At 40.2% G+C, this 19,191-nt stretch overlaps 1 protein-coding gene across 2 annotated transcripts in view; it reads right to left on the reverse strand.

Moving 5' to 3' along the window:
- Positions 1-19,191, reverse strand: part of FGD6 (FYVE, RhoGEF and PH domain containing 6) — a 110,152-nt gene that overhangs the window by 59,183 nt on the left and 31,778 nt on the right. Inside the window, exon 3 of one of the 2 annotated variants that reach the window (XM_060025393.1) lies at positions 13,100-13,250. In XM_060025393.1, the coding sequence (XP_059881376.1) occupies positions 13,100-13,250 (151 nt within the window). Of the gene's footprint in view, positions 1-13,099; positions 13,254-19,191 lie in introns of both variants that reach the window. The other variant, XM_060025392.1, reaches the window with a different exon arrangement.

The following is a 19,191-nucleotide window of genomic DNA, read 5'->3' on the forward strand; positions in this document are numbered from 1 at the left end:
TTATAGGTTTCAATTAGAACACATTTCATACTATATAATGTCTCAGATGGCAAACGTGGAGGTTTAGATGTGGTTATTAAACCGCGATACACGATTTGTTGAGAGCAATCGGTAATCCTCACCACTATCAACAGTGGACTGATAGACTGCCCCAGGAGCCCCAGAGCCCTGGTGGGGCATACTGTCCAATGGTTCAAAACTGAAGCCACATTCTGCAGCCACTGAAGCCTACAGATATCCCATGATGTGAGTTCCTGGGGTGCACACAAGTAATTTAAGATTAGGAAAGATTCAATAGGCATGTATAAGAGCACTTCACCCTTAGTAAAGCCACTCTAAATCAGGCAACCTAAGTGCCATCTGAAAAGTGCTCTTCACAGTCTATACCACACACAGGCCAACAGCCACAGGCACTCTCAACTTACTTAAAATCCCTTTTAGAAATATGCTCTTACAGTCAAGGCAGTTTTATTCTAAAGAGCTGAAAAGAATATATTTTAATATGTATTGTATGGTGTGAAAATTAAAAGCTCTAGCAGGGACAAAAAATGTACACTTTTGAAAAAAAGAGAGGTGATTATGAATGAGGTCTCAATATTTATGAGAGATTATTGTTGTAGTTGTTTTCATTTAAACACTGATAGAGCTGGCTTTGACTCCAGGGCAGCAGAGGAAAGGAGAAGAGTTTCTCTCCATTTCTATTCTGGTGAAAGATCTGAACACTACATTTACAGAGTGAAGGGCAAGAGAGTAAACAAGGAACAAGGAGTCATAAAATTTCAGGTACTACATGTAAGGTGAAAATTATGACTGCTGCCATTAGAAGGAAAGTGCACTGATGTTTCTGTTGAAGAAATGTCAGATCTGGTTTTAGAAAGAGGCCTCTACATTCATGCTGGCATTGACAATACCAGGACCCAGTTATTTTGTGCTGCACAGAGTGCAGTTGGACAAGGCAATGTCACAATAAGGGTAAAAAGTGACCATGACAGTCCAGTAGTCAGTCACTAATAAAATGACAGGAAAAAAATAATGGTAGTGACTAATTCTTATTTATTTATTTAGGAAGTGAACTCTCAGATTATCTCAAAGTTTTACCCAATGTTTAAGTCTCTAAAAATAATAATAGTAACAGTGTGAAATCGTCTTCTTTTCTAAACTGAAATCATGGCTAGGATGCTAGCACATCTGCTTACCTGAGCATCAAGGAAAGGACTACCTTCTTTTTTTTCTTTTTCTTTTTTTTGTATCCATTTGCTTCCTCACACTGTCAGTCTTTCCCCATCCCCACCAGGATAGAACAGCGCTGCATGTGGTGGCCACGGGGGTGGCCCCGCTCAGACAGCCCGTCAAGGGAACCTGCTGCAGGGAGCCAGGCTGACCGAGAGCCTCTAGCTGTTGCACATTCAGAGTCACCACAGCAAGAACATCAGGCCACGAGTCCTGCAGGCTGCCCCCAGCAAGGTTGACCAGGAAAGGGTACTAGAGCCAGGCCCCCCTGCCTGATGCAGACCCCTTAGCAGCCTGATCAAGACTTTCTCAGAACTGCCTTGGCCTGAGGCTGCTCCCCCCCCAGTCCCTCCTCCCCTCTCTCCTAGCAGAGGCCACACCTGCAGGGAAGTCAAAGGCTTTTCCTACCACTCCTGCTTCCTCCCTCCCTCTCTCCCTCTTTCCCCTCAAGGCAATTGCCCCAGTAAGTCTCCTGCAAGTCCTGCTGCTGGTCTAACCTTCTTGGCATCTATGCCTAGAACACTGTAGGCAGTCAACAACTACTGTGTGAACGAACAAACCTCTAGAGAGAGTGAGGCTGTGGAAAGTACATGAACTGTAAGTTGCAAGGATAGAAGTTTCGGTTTCTGCTCTGCCATACGTTATTTGTAACCTTAGGAAAGTTTCTGAGACCTGAGCCACAGCTTCATCATCTGTAAAATGAAGATAATACCACCTCTGGCAAGGGTTGTCAGGAGGATTAAACGACATAGTTTACCTAAGTTCCCTAACAAAAGGTCTCATGAACAACTGTGAGCTCATTCTGCTCCTACCATTTAATGTAGCTACTTCTAAGAATCCTTTGCCTTTCCCCTTCACCAAACTAAATACAGCCCCAAATAATCCTATACACCCACTAGTGAATCCCTTGTCCAATTGAGCCTAACTGATGAATAAACTTTATTTTCATTCTTGACTTGCCTAGGAGAGGCTTAGTGTTTATTTTACTAGATTTTAGAAAGTGAAATCTCATTAGAGATAGGTATCTTAATACTCTGAAACTTAAGCTATTTCCCTAAAGCTTTAAGTAAAACATGCTTTAAAACAAACACGCCAATATAAAATCTGAAACTGCAGTTCAGTATCAACTTCTTATGCCTGAGATTTTTAGAGCCACTTTAAAAAAATTTTTAGGGGGACTTCCCTGGTGGTCCAGTGGTTAAGAATCCACCTTCCAATGCAGGGGACATGGGTTCCATCCCTGGTGGGAGCTAAGATCCCACATGGTGCAGGGCAACTAAGCCCCAGCACCGCAACTAGAAAGCCCACCTCGTGCCTCAACTACAGAACCCACGTGCTCTGGAGCTTGCACACGGCAACTAGAGAGGAGCCCACGCACCGCAAGGAAAGATCCCACGTGCCACAGCTAAGACCTGACACAGCCAAAAATAAATAAATAAATAAAATTTTTTAGGACTTCCCTGGCAGTCCAGCGGTTAAGACTCCGTGCTTCCATTGCAGGGTACACAGGATCCATCCCTGGTCGGGAGCTAAGATCCCACATGCTGTGTGGCCTGGCTCAGCCAAAGAAAAAAAAATTTTTTTTAAAGTCTGTAGCCTTCTGGATTATGGTGTTTTCCAAGAAGATCCAGCACACAGTGACTTTGTGTAGATTTCAATGTAGCAGTTTTTAGAGAAAGACTTAAGCATGATAATGTATGCACTTGAATGTGCATCCTATTGTAAAAAGCCTCCAAGTGGATAAACTAAATTATTAGCGGTAGTCACTCACAGCGGGGGGGGCTGGATTAGGAGGTGTGAGGATGAGGGAATCTTTTGTATGCTTCAGTTTTTACAGGATTGGCTATGTAAGTTGCAGGTCTGATGCAAAGTGAAATGTAGGCATCTTGTTCAAAATTATTAAGCATATCAAGATTGTGACAGTAGAGCATTAAACGAAGTGAGGGCCCTGTGTGACTGTACAGGTTGCTGGCTCATGACGCTGCCCCCAAGCCTTTATAATTTTTATTAACCTAATTTTTTATTGAGGTAGAGTTGATTTACAATATTATATTAGCTTCAGGTGTACAACATAGTGATTCAAAAATTTTATAGATTATACTCAATTTAAAGGAATTATAAAATATTGGCTATATCCCCTGTGCTGTGCAATATATCCTTGTAGCTTATTTATTTTGTACATAGTAGTTTGTGCCTCTTAATCCCCTACCCCTATCTTGCCTTACTTCATTATCTGCAAAAAAAATTGTTTTTACCTGTTTCCAGAATTTCAGTGTCAGAACCAATGTATAAAAATAGATGCAGTTTAATGAAAGGATGCTCAACATCACTAAGCATTAGAGAAATGCAAATCAAAACTACAATGAGGTATCACCTCACACCAGTCAGAATGGCCATCATCAAAAAATCTACAAACAATAAATGCTGGAGAGGGTGTGGAGAAAAGGGAAGCCTCTTGCACTGTTGGTGGGAATGTAAATTGATACAGCCACTATGGAGAACAGTATGGAGGTTCCTTAAAAAACTAAAAATAGAATTATCATATGACCTAGCCATCCCACTACTGGGCATATACCCTGAGAAAACCATAATTCAAAAAGAGTCATATACTACAATGTTCACTGCAGCACTATTTACAATAGCCAGGACACGGAAGCAACCTAAGTGTCCACCCAACAGATGAATGGATAAAGAAGATGTGGCACATATATACAATGGAATATCACTCAGCCATAAAAAGAAATGAAATTGAGTTGTTTGTAGTGAGGTGGATGGACCTAGAGCTTGTCATACAGAGTGAAGTAAGTCAGAAAGAGAAAAACAAATACCGTATGCTAAAACATATATGGAATCTGAAAAAAAAAAAAGATTCTGAAGAACGTAGGGGCAGGACAGGAATAAAGATGCAGATGTAAAGAATGGACTTGAGGACACGGGGAGGAGGAAGGGTAAGCTGGGACGAAGTGAGAGAGTGGCATGGACATATATACACTACCAAATGTAAAACAGCTAGTGGGAAGCAGCCGCATAGCACAGGGAGATCAGCTCAGTGCTCTGTGTCCACCTAGAGGGGTGGGATAGGGAAGGTGGGAGGGAGATGCAAGAGGGAGGAGATATGGGAACATATGTATATGTATAAGCTGATTCACTTTGTTATACAGCAGAAACTAACACACCATTGTAAAGCAATTATACTCCAATAAAGATGTTAAGAAAAAGTTATTATTAAAAAGAAACAGATGCAGTTTAACAATGAATGAAGCTCTTCTGAAAATTACAGTTTAATGATTTTTTAAAGTATGTCTGTTTATGTTCTGTATACATTAAAACACTTTTATTAACTCAAAGCACTGGTGACATTTAAATGAGTAAATAGGAAGAGGATTCCTCAAGGTTTTACACCATGCTAAAATTTAGGTTTTTTAAATTATAATCATTTCTATGCTCATAAGAAGTCACACAGATATAGGTATAAAATATAAGAACTTTATTTTTAGATTTCTTTTTTTAGCGTATCACAAACCACTGAATCGAACATGGTAGTAGAAGTCCTGGAAGTGAAGGAGACGAAACACAAGGAATATATAAAGTGAGAATTGGACCAAGAGCAGAATCCCAAAGAACACCCATTTAAAACAGGGATTTGCCAAGCTTCAAAGTTGATTATTAGCAGAGTTGGGACGAGAACACAGATTTCCCAGTATCTATCCAAGAAATCCTATTACACACTGAATCTCTCTTCATTATCTACTGCTAATCACTGCTACACATATACCCACGTATATCTCCTCTCCTCTCCCCTCAAGATTTTACAAATCCAAACATTCTGCAATCTTTGGTTTAAATCTTTTTATGAAACAAATTATTATATATAACATTAAAGTTCCCCTCCTTCTCCAGGAGTAAACACTAACATCACAGTGTGCATTTGTTGCTTCCATGTTTGCATATTTTACTACAGAAGCATTTACATACAATATAAAGAAATCCTAACCCTCCATCAGAATATAAGTATTGTCATCCAAAAAATATTCAAAGTAAGCTATGAAATCAACTACTTACAAAAATAATCTTTTTTTTTTTTTTTGGCCGTGCCACGCGTCATGCGGGATCTTAGTTTCTTGACCAGGGATTGAACCCGTGCGCCTGCATTGGAAGCACGCAGTCTTAACCACTCGACCGCCAGGGAAGTCCCCAAAAATAATCTTTAAAGAACAATCAGTTATTAATTCAGTGTGAGTAAATAGTCTGGTCTAATTAGCCTTGCTACTTGACTTTAGCTCCCAAACTCTATTTTTTAAAGGGACAATTAGATAGATGAATTTGACCCCTATCCCCCATGCATTCCTCTTTTCTAAGACAGGTTGTTGAATGATTGTTACTAACAGGTTGGATAAATTCTGCTCAACTGAACAACTCCATTCACTTACCTTTTAAATGACATGTAGATAACATTCCTCAGGAAGCGGTCCTAAGCACAGCCTTATCTTAAAGACCATGTATCAGTCATGCACTAATAACCATGGCTATGTATGCCATACACGTATACACACACAGATAACTGTTATTTTGAAAAATATTTTAGCAAATCAATGCTTTCTAACTATTATAATGATTTCTCTATGTCGTCTGTAGCTAGGAAGGAAGTTTAAGATTTGTAAAATACAGTATGCCTTTTAAAAATTAGAAAGCCAGAAGAAATGCATTAAAAATTAAAAACAGAAACCTAAACCACCGAAAGAACTGAAGCCTTGGTACTGCACGCTCCATTTTCAAATGATGTGAGGTCCCTTAAAGGTCAAGAGGAGGTTTTATTACTAGCTTTAAATAAATCTAGGCACACTACAGGTGCTGAAACATTTAATAAGTAGAACCACTTAAAATGTATATCAGCTCTATACAAAATTTTCAAGTAGATGTACTTTATTTTTGGCATCTACCTTTTATTTCCTTTTCTCTTTTTATCACTCTCCCCTTGTTAAGACTCTACTCTGAACCTTTCTTTTCCCCCCTCTTCAGGACCTTGCTCTGCCGGGGCCTGGGTTAAAGAGAATTGTGCAGAGTGACTCTATAATAATGTTATCCCTAGGCAGATATTATAGCAGGGGACAACAATACTTTAACTTAGGAGAACAACTATGGTGGGCCTGAGATTCCTCATCTGTAAAATTAGAGTGTTGAACTTTCAACCTTAAAATTCTGATATTTAAACATTAAATATCTCAGATCTCAGGTGTTGCATGGCAACTCAGTGAGACAAAGGGTGACAGTGATTCAGAGGCAGCACTGAGAGTGGTGACTATATAGTATGTGTTTCTTTTCTAGAAGCTGAGATTATAAATTTTGGGGAAAAAAATGGTAGGTACTGGCATAAAGACAGATGTGTAGATCAATAGGAAAAAAATTGAGAGAAGTAAACCCTTAAATTTATGGTCAATGGATTTTTTTTAATTTCTTTTTTTAATGTATTTATTTATTTATTTGGTTGCCCCGGGTCTTAGTTGTGGCTTGCAGGCTCGTTAGTTGTGGCATGTGAACTCTTAGTTGTGGCATGCATGTGGGATCTAGTTCCCCAACCAGGGATCGAACTTTGGCCCCCTGCATTGGAAGCACGGAGTCTTAACCACTGCGCCACCAGGGAAGTCCCTGGTCAATGGATTTTTGACAAAGTTGTCAAGGCAATTCAATGGAAAGATAGTTGGGGGTTTTTTCTTTATTTTCAACAAATGGTTGAACATTGCTGGAACAACTGGATATCCACAAGCAAAAAGATGAATTTATACTCTACCTGACACCATATACAAAAATTAACTGAAAATTTATCATAGAGTTAAATGTAAGACCTAAAGTTATAAAGCTTCTAGAAGAAAATCTTTGTGACTTTGGTTTAGGCTAACAGTTTTTAGATACAACACCAAAATCATGATCCATTAAAAAAAATATATTGATAGACTGAACGTCATACGTTAAAATTTTTTATGCTTCAAAAGATACCATAAAGAAAATAAAAACAGGGCTTCCCTGGTGGCACAGTGGTTGAGAGCCCACCTGCCAATGCAGGGGACACGGGTTCGTGCCCCGGTCCGGGAAGATCCCACATGCTGCAGAGCGGCTAGGCCCGTGAGCCATGGCCGCTGAGCCTGCACGTCCGGAGCCTGTGCTCCGCAACGGGAGAGGCCACAACAGTGAGAGGCCCGCGTACCGCAAAAATAAAATAAAATAAAATAAAAAGATATGCCATAGGTGAGAAAAAATACTTGTAAATCATGAATTTTGTATCCAGAATACATAAAAATTCTTATAATTCAATAAAACTCTGTTAAAAATGGGTAAAAGAGGTGAATAGACATTTCACTAAAGAAGATATAAGAAGAGCCAATAAGTATATGAAAGATGTTTAACATAATTAGTCATCAGGGAAATGCATTAAAACCACAATGAGATATCACTTCATACCCACAGAATGGTATAATCAGAATTCAGAAAATAGCGAGTATTGGTGAGGATATGGAGAAACTGGAACCTCATGGTAGCCCTTACTCACATATTGTGATTTAGGGTTTTAGCTGTCTCCTAACATCACTGAAGGCAGAGTTTATATTTCTTATCCTCCTTGTTATTCTGAGATCATTCCCAAAAGGAAGAATGTACCATTTTTACTCCATCATTTAAAAATCTGACGTTAGTAATTCAATATCCATAATTTGATAGCAAGGTTAGTAGTAGAAAACAGCTCCACCGTCAGCTAATTCACTGCTCTACAGCTGTCTGAAAACATTACTGATCACTAAAACCACCAGGCAGCTCTTAAATTTCAGATTCCTAGGTAACTGTCTTGGAAATTCTGATTTCGTAGTTCTGAAACGGGGCATGAAAGTAGATGTTAGAAGAGGAGATTAAAGATAAATAAGAAATAGCTCCAGCCTTCAAGAAGTGAACAAGGGATCAAACCATATATACAAATAACTATACATAAGGACAACTATGAAATGTGCTGATATCTTGAAGGAGGGAAGGATCATAATCAGCGAGTGGTGTAATCATAATCAGGAAAAGATTCATAAGAAATAAAGCATTTTAGGGGCACGACAGGAATAAAGACGCAGATGTAGAGAATGGACTTGAGGACATGGGGAGGGGGAAGGGTAAGCTGGGACGAAGTGAGAGAGTGGCACGGCCTTATATACACTACCAAATGTAAAACAGATAGCTAGTGGGAAGCAGCCACCTAGCACAGGGAGATCAGCTCGGTGCTTTGTGACCACCTAGAGGGGTGGGATAGGGAGGGTGGGAGGAAGATGCAAGAGGCAGGAGATATGGGGATATATGTATATGTACAGCTGATTCACTTTGTTATAAAGCAGAAACTAACACACCACTGTAAAGCATTATACTCCAATAAAGATGTTAAAAAAAAAAAAAAGAATACAGCATTTGATGGCCTTCAGTCACTCGTTGCTACGTACTGTATATACCTACTGACCAAAGCCAGAAACCTGGATTCTACCTTCTTCTCCACACTCTATGATCACAATTAAGTTATCAAGCCCTGTTGATTTGTGCTTCTGAATATTTTATTAATCCTTTCCTCTCCTTCCATATTGCTTCCTTATTTCTTGCCTACATTACTGCAGTAACCTAGGAAGTGGCTTCCTTGCTCTAGATTTACCCCACTGTAACCCATTCTCTCCACTGCCACCAGAGGTACTAGCTCTAAAATGCAAATATAATCACATTAGTTCTCAGGTTGAGCTACATTAGCAGCTCCCTATCACCTATGGGCAACAAAGACTGAACTTTCTTTGCTATGTTTAGAAGACACTCCACATTGTGTCTAGTTATCTTCACTAGTTTCATTCCTACTCCTCCACACTGTGTATCCAGCCAAATTGCAACCACGTTGCAACTCCAAGTGTGCTCTGCCCTTACATGTCTGTCCTTCTGCTTCAACATCCCTCCTCACCACCTCCCCCTCTCCCAAAGATTTCTGCTTGGCATATTTCAACTCATGCTTTAAGGTGACAGGCACTCAAAGGATCCCTCCTTTATGAAGGCTGCCTTGATATTCTCTCCCTACCATCCCCAAATGACAAGATTATTCCCTCTTTTTTTTTTTTTAATTTTTTTTGGCCGTACCGCTCAGTATGCAGGATCTTAGTTCCCCAACCAGGGATTGAAACCGTGCCCCTTGCAGTGGAAGTGCAGAGTCTTTAACTGCTGGACTGCCAGGGAAGTCCCAAGATTATTCTCTTATTAGTGGAGAACTTTTAGGGCTTAACCCAGTGGACTGCGTTTAGTTGCTGACACATCTGGATTCTCTCTAGTCTGTGATCTTATTCACCCTTGCCCCCTTCTGTGCAGAGCGCAGCGCCTGGTTCACTATGCACTTAAGATGCCTGAATAAGCAAGTGTACAAGGGTGGCTGCCACCTTCTCAGAATCTAAGATCAGAGCACATTGCTTCTGAATATGTGTTGAGTAACATGAATATGTAAACTGAAACAAACGAAAAGCTCATTATAGCTATTTCATCATGTAAAAGGGTAGGGTGTTGGACTAGATGATTAAGGCCTTTTGCAATTCTAAAATTCTAGGAATCTGTGTATTCTATTGTCTACTTTACGGGCCCGGCCACTCCGCGGCATGTGGGATCTTCCCCGACCAGGGCATGAACCCGTGTCCCCTGCATCGGCAGGCGGACTCTCAACCACTGCGCCGCCAGGGAAGCCCTGTCTACTTTACCTTTTAAAGTAGGAAGACTACAGAGCTAAAGAAGGACAGTCACTATCAGAAAATGATTCAGTGGATTACAATCATTTTCAAAACAGAAAGTCAAAGATAACCAAAACAAAATAAAAAGCTCTATATTAACTTCAACTTGTAAGAACAACGATTCTGACCCAAGTCAAACAATGATGTAAAACTGCGCGAGAGAGGCTTTATTTGGTATCTTAACTTTTCAGTTAATGAAAGTCCTCACTTAAATTACAACGCATTTCAAAGGAGACTACCTGTTAAATAAATGCATCTGCCTAAAGTAGACAGTCATGGAAGTTGAAACATGGACCACAAATGAAATTACTTTGTCAAGGCCATAAAATAATTCAAACAAATTCCAAAACAGAACCTTTGATCTGAAATCCAGTTTTATGTTCCGATCTCCTGATAACAGCCCAGACCCAGCTTTGTAAATTCTTAACTCTGTTCTCCTCTTTTCATATTTGTTCACTACAAGTAAAATTCAGTGAAATTTATCCATTACTTTTAAAGAGAATTCATAAAAGGCCTCTGCTATATTACCCAAGAGTTCTACTAAAAAGCAAAAAACTGAACAACCAGATCCGCCTGAGAAACATCTCCTTATCATTAAATTATCCCCAAAATGAGGTGACACATGATTAACTTCTAAAAAACAATATTCTCTTAGGTTTTCGCCTCTCTTTGTGAGTGTATATATCAGATGAGCTATTTTACAAAGAAAATTTGGGGGTAAAAAAGGCAGGGAAGTCAATATTTAGGAGGGGTGAACAGTGGTGATATCCTAACCACAATGAAGCAGAATGAATAGATCTCATTTTTAAACAATCATTTATTAAGCACTGAAAGTAAAGACCAAAAAATACAAAACTAAAAACTTGGAGAAAAAAAAAAAAATTAGCATGGCTATTCACCCCCACCCCAAACATGTTCCATCAACATCAGTCAGATTCTGGGGACTTCCCTGGTGGTCCAGTGGCTAAGACTCTGTGTTCCCAATGCAGGGGGCCCGGGTTCGATTCCTGGTCAGGGAACTAGATCCTGCATGCCGCAACTAGGAGCCTACATGCCACAACAAAAGATCCCGCAGGCTGCAACTAAAGATCCCGCAGGGTGCAACTAAAAGATCCATGCGCCACAACTAAAGTTCCCGCATGCCTCAACTAAAGATCCCACATGCTGCAACTAAGACCAGGTGCAGCCAAATAAATAAATAAATATTTAAAAACAAACAAACAAAAAAAATCATTCAGATTCTGGGACTTACACCAAGTTATTAGCAGAGACAGATTTTGGTTAAAAACCTCACTTCAGGAGGTTCCAAGGCAAGTTATAAACTCCTTTTCTTCATGTGAAAAGGAGAAAAACAGTACATATGTTAGATCTATATCCTAGGATGATTTTGAAGATTCAATGTAATAACCTGCACATAGATAAGCACAGACACACAGGTGTGGTGCAGGGGTAATTTTCTTCCTTTAATGGTGGTACTTTCATCTTTCCAGGAATAACTTTTTGAACATCAGCTTGCTTTTCCCTCACAAAGTTAAGACAAGGGCACAGCAGCACATCTTCTTTCTTTTCTCCTCCTACTAAGACTGAGTCTGGCACTTTCATGACGGAATGTTACTGGCATCTAGACACATATCAGTAATATGCCCATTATATGTCCATGGAATATAGTACCTGTTATGGTTTGAATTATGTCCCTCCAAAATAAATGTTCAAGTCTTAAGCCCCAGGACCTCAGAATGTGACCTTATTTGGAAACACGGCTGTTTCAGATGTAATCAGTAAGTTAAAATGAGGTCATATTGGACTATGGTGGGCACCTAATCTAATCTGATTGTTGTCCTTACAAGAAGAGGAGACACAGACACACACACATGAAGGGAGCACACCACGTGACGATGGAGGCAGAGACTGAAGTGCTGTGGCTATAAGCCAAGGAACTCCAAGGACTGCCGGCAAACTACAAGGAAGAGGAAAGAAAAGATTCTCCCTTACAGGTTTCAGAGAGAGCATGGCCTTGCCGACATGTTGATTTTGGAATTCTGATCTCCAGAGCTGTTAAACAATATATTTCTGTTTTCAAGCCACTCGGTTTGTGGTAGTTTGTGACGACTTCCCTAGGAAACTAATACAACCTACCACAAACACAATTATAGAAGTATATTATACATGTTTTTTTTTAATTAATTAATTTATTTATTTTTGCCTGCATTAGGTCTTCGTTGCTGTGCAAGGGCTTTCTCTAGTTGCAGCAAGCAAGGGCTACTCTTGGTTGTGGTGTGCAGGCTTCTCGTTGCAGTGGCTTCTCTTATTGCGGAGCACGGGCTCTAGGGTGCACGGGCTTCAGTAGTTGTGGCACGCAGGCTCAGTAGTTGTGGCTCGTGGGCTCTAGAGTGCAGACTCAGTAGTTGTGGTGCACGGGCTTAGTTGCTCTGCGGCATGTGGGATCTTCCCGGACCAGGGCTCAAACCCGTGTCCCCTGCATTGGCAGGCAGATTCTTAACCACTGCGCCACCAGAGAAGCCCTATACATGTTTAATGTACATAAACTTTCTTGACTTACGAAGTGTTTTGGCAACTATTATCCTGTTTGAGCCTCAGAACAACATTACAGTCCCATTGTATAAACTGAGAAATTGAAAATCAAAGAAGTTACAAAAGAAGGTCTCTTCCTATGCTTCTACACCAAAGACTTCTTCTTTTAGAAACTATCACCTTCTTTCCTTGAGTTATTAGTTGGCTAAAGCCACATTTGTGGCCCATCCTGGGCTGATGTACATAGGACTACATGATATGCATGACTCTGTACTAATCTTCCACTTAGCACTATCATTTTCCCTTTATCAGGATTTTTAATTTTCTTTAACACCTTTATTGAGATATAATTTGCATTCCATACAATATATTTTTGCACTTCTAAAATGTATAATTCAATGGTTTTTAATATATTCAGGGTTGTGCAACCATCACTGCAATCTAACTTCAGAACATTTAGAACAGGGATTTTATGTTAATAAAATCATGTTAATAAATATTACTTCTGAGTGTCCTGAGAGGCCAACAAACGCAAAAGTAGAAATATTTAAATACCAACAACATACTTGTTTATCTTCCAGCAGGTCAGGCTCCCCTTTACTAGAAGCAGAGCTGACATTGTCTTCATCAGAACTGTTGATGACTTCCTCTTCATCTGAAGGAAGGTCACTAAGATGAAGGTCCAGATCATTGGGTCCCTCCTGGGATGCTCCAGAACTGCTGCAATAGAGAGCATCTCATTAGTCACCTTTGAGAACAAGGAATGCTACCAAAAACAAACTATGTGATGTAAGCAAGGCACATCTAAGGGATTTGGAGGGATAAAAAGGGTCAGATCAACAAAAGTCTCCCTTCCCTTTCCCTATCTCAGTTGTCCAAAACCCAAATTACTTTTGGGTTTAAAATGGATCATCTTGAAAAACATGCATTTTTACAAAAAACTAGTGAATGTAACATAAAAGAAGCAGACTCACAGATACAGAGAACAAACTAGTGGTTACTAGTGGCAGGGGGCAGGTACAATATATTGGGTGTAAAATAGACTCAAATGTATTATACAACACGTGGAATATAGCCAAATGTTTTGTAGTAACTGTAGATGGAAAGTGACCTTTAAAAATTATATAAATTTTAAAAATTAAAAAAACCAACATGTATTTCTGTGATAGGAAGGTGGGTAAGGAGCAAGTTTCCCAGCTGCCCCCAACCTATCCCTTAACTCTAGACAATCAGGTCTCTACTAGCACAAACCAAAAAGCCTCACAGGAGGTGAGCTGGGTTACCAACCATGTTCATGTTCCAACATTAGAAGAGGTGCTGCTTCTTTGGGCCTCAGTGGTTTGCTTTCGTTTTTTTTTTTAAAGCAAGTAACAAATCTACAAGGACTGGGAGGTAATGATGATGATCATAATGTACTATTGTGGACATGTGCCCATGCCCATCTCTCTGGTTATCACCAATTGCCTTTCATGTAAGCACATCACAAGACATGGGAAGGAATGAGGATGGGCACAAATTCTCCAGTTTACTCTAGACCTGCTAAATCAGAAACCCTAGAGGTGCAGGACCCCTAAGTGATACAGGCTAAAGTTTGAAAACCCCTGTACCAGGCCATTTACCAACTGCTTCTCGCCAGCCTGTCATCAACAACATTTCTCAGATCTAACATTTTTTAGATCTCTTGAATCTAAAAGCCACTGTTGCAGTCCAATCTGTGGGGGGAAATTCCATAGGAAAGTTCCCAAGAAAGGCAACAGAAATAATTCTTTCTAGCTTTAGTTGTAAAGAGTCAGGAACAAGTTGCCTGTAGCAACTGCTTTCCTGTCTGCAGTCAACAAGAATACCTGCAGAGGACTTCCCTGGTGGTGCTGTGGTTAATAATCCGCCTGCCAATGCAGGGGACACAGGTTTGCGCCCTGGGCCGGGAAGCTCCCACATGCTGTGGAGCAACGAAGCCCATGTGCCACAACTACTGAGCCCACGTGCCACAACTGCTGAAGCCCACGTGCCTAGAGCCCGTGCTCCACAACAAGAGAAGCCACGACAATGAGAAGCCCGCACACTGCAACGAAGAGTAGCCCCCGCTCGCCGAAACTAGAGAAAGCCCGTTGGCGGCAACAAAGACCCAATGCAGCCAAAAATAAAGAAAGAAAGAATACCTGCAGAATAGAAGAGTCAGGAAAAGATCCACAGAAAATCGTCAGGGGAAATACTCAGGCAGAATAAAGAGACAGTTGCATTTCACTCTAGCAGGTTCCTTTCTCAGGTCATGGGCAGGTCACTCAACTGCCAAGCTTCCTACAAGTTATGAGAATTTCTACTGGGAATCTTAAAAGCTGAAGATAAATTTTCTTCCAGTTCCTGATTACACATTGTAGGATACAGACTTGCCTCAGAAGCCATTCCTGGAGCCTGACAGTTACACAAACTAGTTGGATGGAGGCAGAATGCCAAAAGGAACACTTCCTTCTGGTAAAGATGGGGCTTCCTATTACTCAGTGGCTGGGGGCCTCAGGGAATCATATCACAACCTCAATTAGGTGGGTGCATATCTTATCATAGCTCCCCATGACATGGAGAAGACTCACCCCTGGGGTGGGGTTGGGGGGGGGTGGAGAACAGAAGCTTTCTAGTCAAATCACTGGCAAGATTCGCTTGTCTCTGGGTTCAGGGATGGGAGCCCAACCCAGCCGGGAAATTAGTTGATTTAGATGACTGACAGTAAATGAGAGTTAGGATGTACAGACTGCAGGATCCATCCATATAAATAGAAGAAAATATACCTTCAACCTGTTTTTATCTTAATTCTTTATCTCTTCAACTCTAAAGAGATACTCTGAAACTCTGCTACTCAAAACATATTCAATCTATTAGCAGCTTCAGCATCACCAGGAAGCTTTTTAGAAAAATAAAACCTCAGTCCCTGTCCCACCCCACTGAATCAGAATCTGGTTGTAACAAAACCCCAGTAATTTGATTTTTTGGATCAGCCCATCTGTGAGCTCTTTTGGACTCAACAGTGTAAAAATTTCGAATAATCAGTAATAGGGCCGTGGCACCTGTGAGGAAATGTAGGTTTATTTTGTCTAAAGAGCGCTGAGAGGTGTTTCCTGGATCAACATTCGGAGAGCTATTATTAAGAAGATAGTAACCAGTTAGTTGCCACATCCATTTAGGGATATAAATGTTTACAAAAGTTAACAGTTAAGAACAAGGGGACAAATAAATAAATAAATAAGCTTTAAATATTAAAAACATGGATCAAAACATACCACCATAAAACTTTGGGAGATTTTAGTTCTGAAAATCGCTTACCTAAAGAAAACCTTCCCTGACTGCCCCCTCCCTATCACAAATTAGTTTACCTGGCTTTTCTCAATCCTACGTGATCTTACTCAGTGGTATATTTGTTTCTCTCATGAAAATGTAAACTCCCAAGGACAAGGAGATTCTCTTTTTCAGTTGAATCCCCAGCATACTACTTGATATGTAATAGGCACACAACAAATTTTTACTGAATGAACAAAATGATATTAGAAACCAATGTGTATTATATTTCAGAACTTCCAATAGTATATATGGTAGTGGTGATCACAAAGAAGGGTTTGGGGGGGAATACTGGAAAAACTGTATGGTTTAAAGGAGAAGGGACATCTGGACATCATAATCAATGGTGTAGAAGTGGGAATGTTGGTATTCACAAAACAAACAAAAACATTTTGGCTACAAGTGGAATCTCCTGTAAGTAATTAATGGAAAACAAGCTTGGAGAAGACGACAGGTGCCAGGCTGTCAAGGAGCATGAACAATAGCTAAGGAGTTTATACTCATCTTGTAGGCCTTCAACAAGGAGACTCAAATCTTCCAGTAGACCTCAAAGATTTCCTTACTATACCTCCAAGCTTGTCACTACCACACTTCTTTCTTGTTAGTGCCAACAGAGATGAGAAGGGCACCTCCTTGGTCAGTCAAGCTTTGTAAGCACAGCACCTTCCACCCCACCCCCCACCAATCAGAGGAAAGGATATCCTTGTTTATTAGCATCAGTGAGATCACCTTGATGATCTCACAGCTTAAGTGGAAGCTAAAGGAGCTCCCCACATACCTGAATGGTAAACAGTAGAAACCAATTATGATTTCTCAAGCTTAGGAGGGAGGAAAGTGAGTACAGCAAAATGTGGTTTTAAGAGTATTAATCTTATAACCCAAAACCAATGAACTAAGGGTGAAATGGAGGTAGGCACAGTGACAGAAGTGGAGGAAGATCTAGGAGTTAATTTCAATAGTGCAGGCAGCCTGCGCCAGGGTGGCTACATCAGGAATTGAGAGGGAGGGTTGTATGTAAGAAGAAGAAAAATCACCAGAGCTAGGGTAAAGAGGAGGGGGAGAAACTCGAGTCTTCCTTCGAGGTTTCGTGAACAGTCACCAGCAAAATAAGGGTGACATCAATTGAAACAGAAATATGTCAACAAAGGATCTGATTTTAAAGGAAAGATAATGGGGTCAGCAATAAAATCAGGAAAGACGGTACCTAGTATCCACATACATGTTCAGCTCTAAATAATTAAACAGAAAAAACCTGTTGATTAATCTATTTTCCCATATAACCGTGAACCGCCTTCTAAGGCATCTAATAATTTTAGATTCCTGATAATGAAACATGGATTCTTTACCTATGCCGCTCCTCCATTCCTTACACTTCCTTCCCACTGTCAGAAGATAAATCCTAATACAGTCTACTTTTAGGGTTAAAGGAACAGGACATAGTGTTTCCTGCACACTTTCCTGCCTAGTTATTACATAATTTGATAAATGAAGTAGAGGACAGTAAGCTACAATAACAACCAGAAAGAGCCAAAGCTGGGTTCTCCTTCCCCAGCCCATCCTTTCCAAGTTAGATTTGCTTCTAACAGGGAAGAAGCCTGGTTTCCAGAAAATACTATTTTTTCCAAGTACACGGGGATAAAAACAGAGACAAGTAAAGCCAGAAGTAAATTTCTACTCATTAGGCAACTGTTCCTTCAATTCCACATGCCAAGGATCCTTGCATTTGGAGTGATGATTATTTACTGCCATCACTTTTTTAAAAAATTACTTATGTTATTTTCTTTTTCAAAAGATTTAATTTTATTTATTTTTGGCTGCATTGGGTCTTCCCTGCTGCGCACGGGCTTTCTCTAGTTGCAGTGAGAGGGGGCTACTCTTTGTTGCGGTACACGGGCCTCTCATTGCAGTGGCTTCTCTTGTTGCAGAGCGCGGGTTCTAGGCGCGCGGGCTTTAGTACTTGCGGCACATGGGCTCAGTAGTTGTGGCATGCAGGCTCAGCTGCTCTGTGGCATGTGGGATATTCCCAGACCAGGGATCAAACCAATGTCCCCCACACTGCCAGGCTGATTCCCAACCACTGCGCCACCAGGGAAGTCCCAAAAATTACTTATGTTATTTTCTATATATAAACAGCACATCTTACACTGGAAGTACATCAATTTCTATTTCAGGTAAGATGTCACATCAAGGATGATCTCATTTTCAAAAGAAACTGTCTTTTAAAAAATAATCCATTTCCTCGAAGAGTTTTTAGGAACATAAAACCTTCACAGTGCCAAGCCAGGCATAAAAGTTGCCAGGTTCAACTTGTGAAACTCTATTAAATTAAAGAGTCCAGCAAGGGGAGGAAAGAGGCCAAGGATGGCACAAAAAGGAAAAGGGGAGCAAAGTTAACTGAAGAATGCGTTCAAAGCACTGAAGCCTGTTCTCAGTTGTTGACAAATCCAGTTATCTTTTTCCTCTCTTGCCTGTGATTTTATTCTGAGCTCCATTTAATTCCTCCCAAATGTGAAGAAAGAAGTTCATTCCAGTATTCTCACCTTCAAAGTTTCTTTCTCATTTCCAAGTCACAACATATAAATCTAAACTTCTGGCATCTCTCTCCACCTCTTCTTTCTACTCCTGGACCAAACTGAACAGAACCTGCTAGTCCTCAGGATGTCAAAATTCTTTTGCAAATGCTGTCTCATTACGACTTGGTGATTACATGTTTCCTTTGGCTGCTTTCATGTTTATCACAGAATGAGCGGGAAAAGCTACCAAGGAAAACTTGAAGGATGAACAACACTCCATGGAAAAATTAGCAGAAAAATTTAAAAATAAGTTCTGTATTATAATATGCCAAGTATATAAAATAGGTTTACAATTTTCACTGGAAAATTGTTTCTATTTAGTTTCCCCAGAAAACTTTTTACTCTTTTACTTCAATTCCCTTATGGAACTGCAGATTCCAGTGTCAGGTTGAAAATCATGCATCAAATCAACAAAAAACAATTTAAAAACCATTCCTCTTCTTATTTTCAGGTCCTCTTCTCAATTATGCAGTACATGTGGAATTTTCTCTACCGCCTACTCACATGATTTTCCTAGGAACTACCCCTAAAATAAGCAAGTTTTCTCTCTACTTCTTTCAGGAAACATGGCACAACTTGGGAATCAGCCCTACACAGGCATTTTCATCCTCTAATAAAGCGAGACTCATATATTCATGTCATGTTTTTACGTTTTCCAAACGCAGGATCTTGCATAATTATTACTATTAATTTTTAATTTATTTTTATTTTATTTATTTTATTCTTGGCTGCGTTGGGTCTTCGTTGCTGCACATGGG

The sequence above is a fragment of the Delphinus delphis genome, chromosome 11, assembly GCF_949987515.2.
Source record: "Delphinus delphis chromosome 11, mDelDel1.2, whole genome shotgun sequence".
Classification (NCBI taxonomy): domain Eukaryota; kingdom Metazoa; phylum Chordata; class Mammalia; order Artiodactyla; family Delphinidae; genus Delphinus; species Delphinus delphis.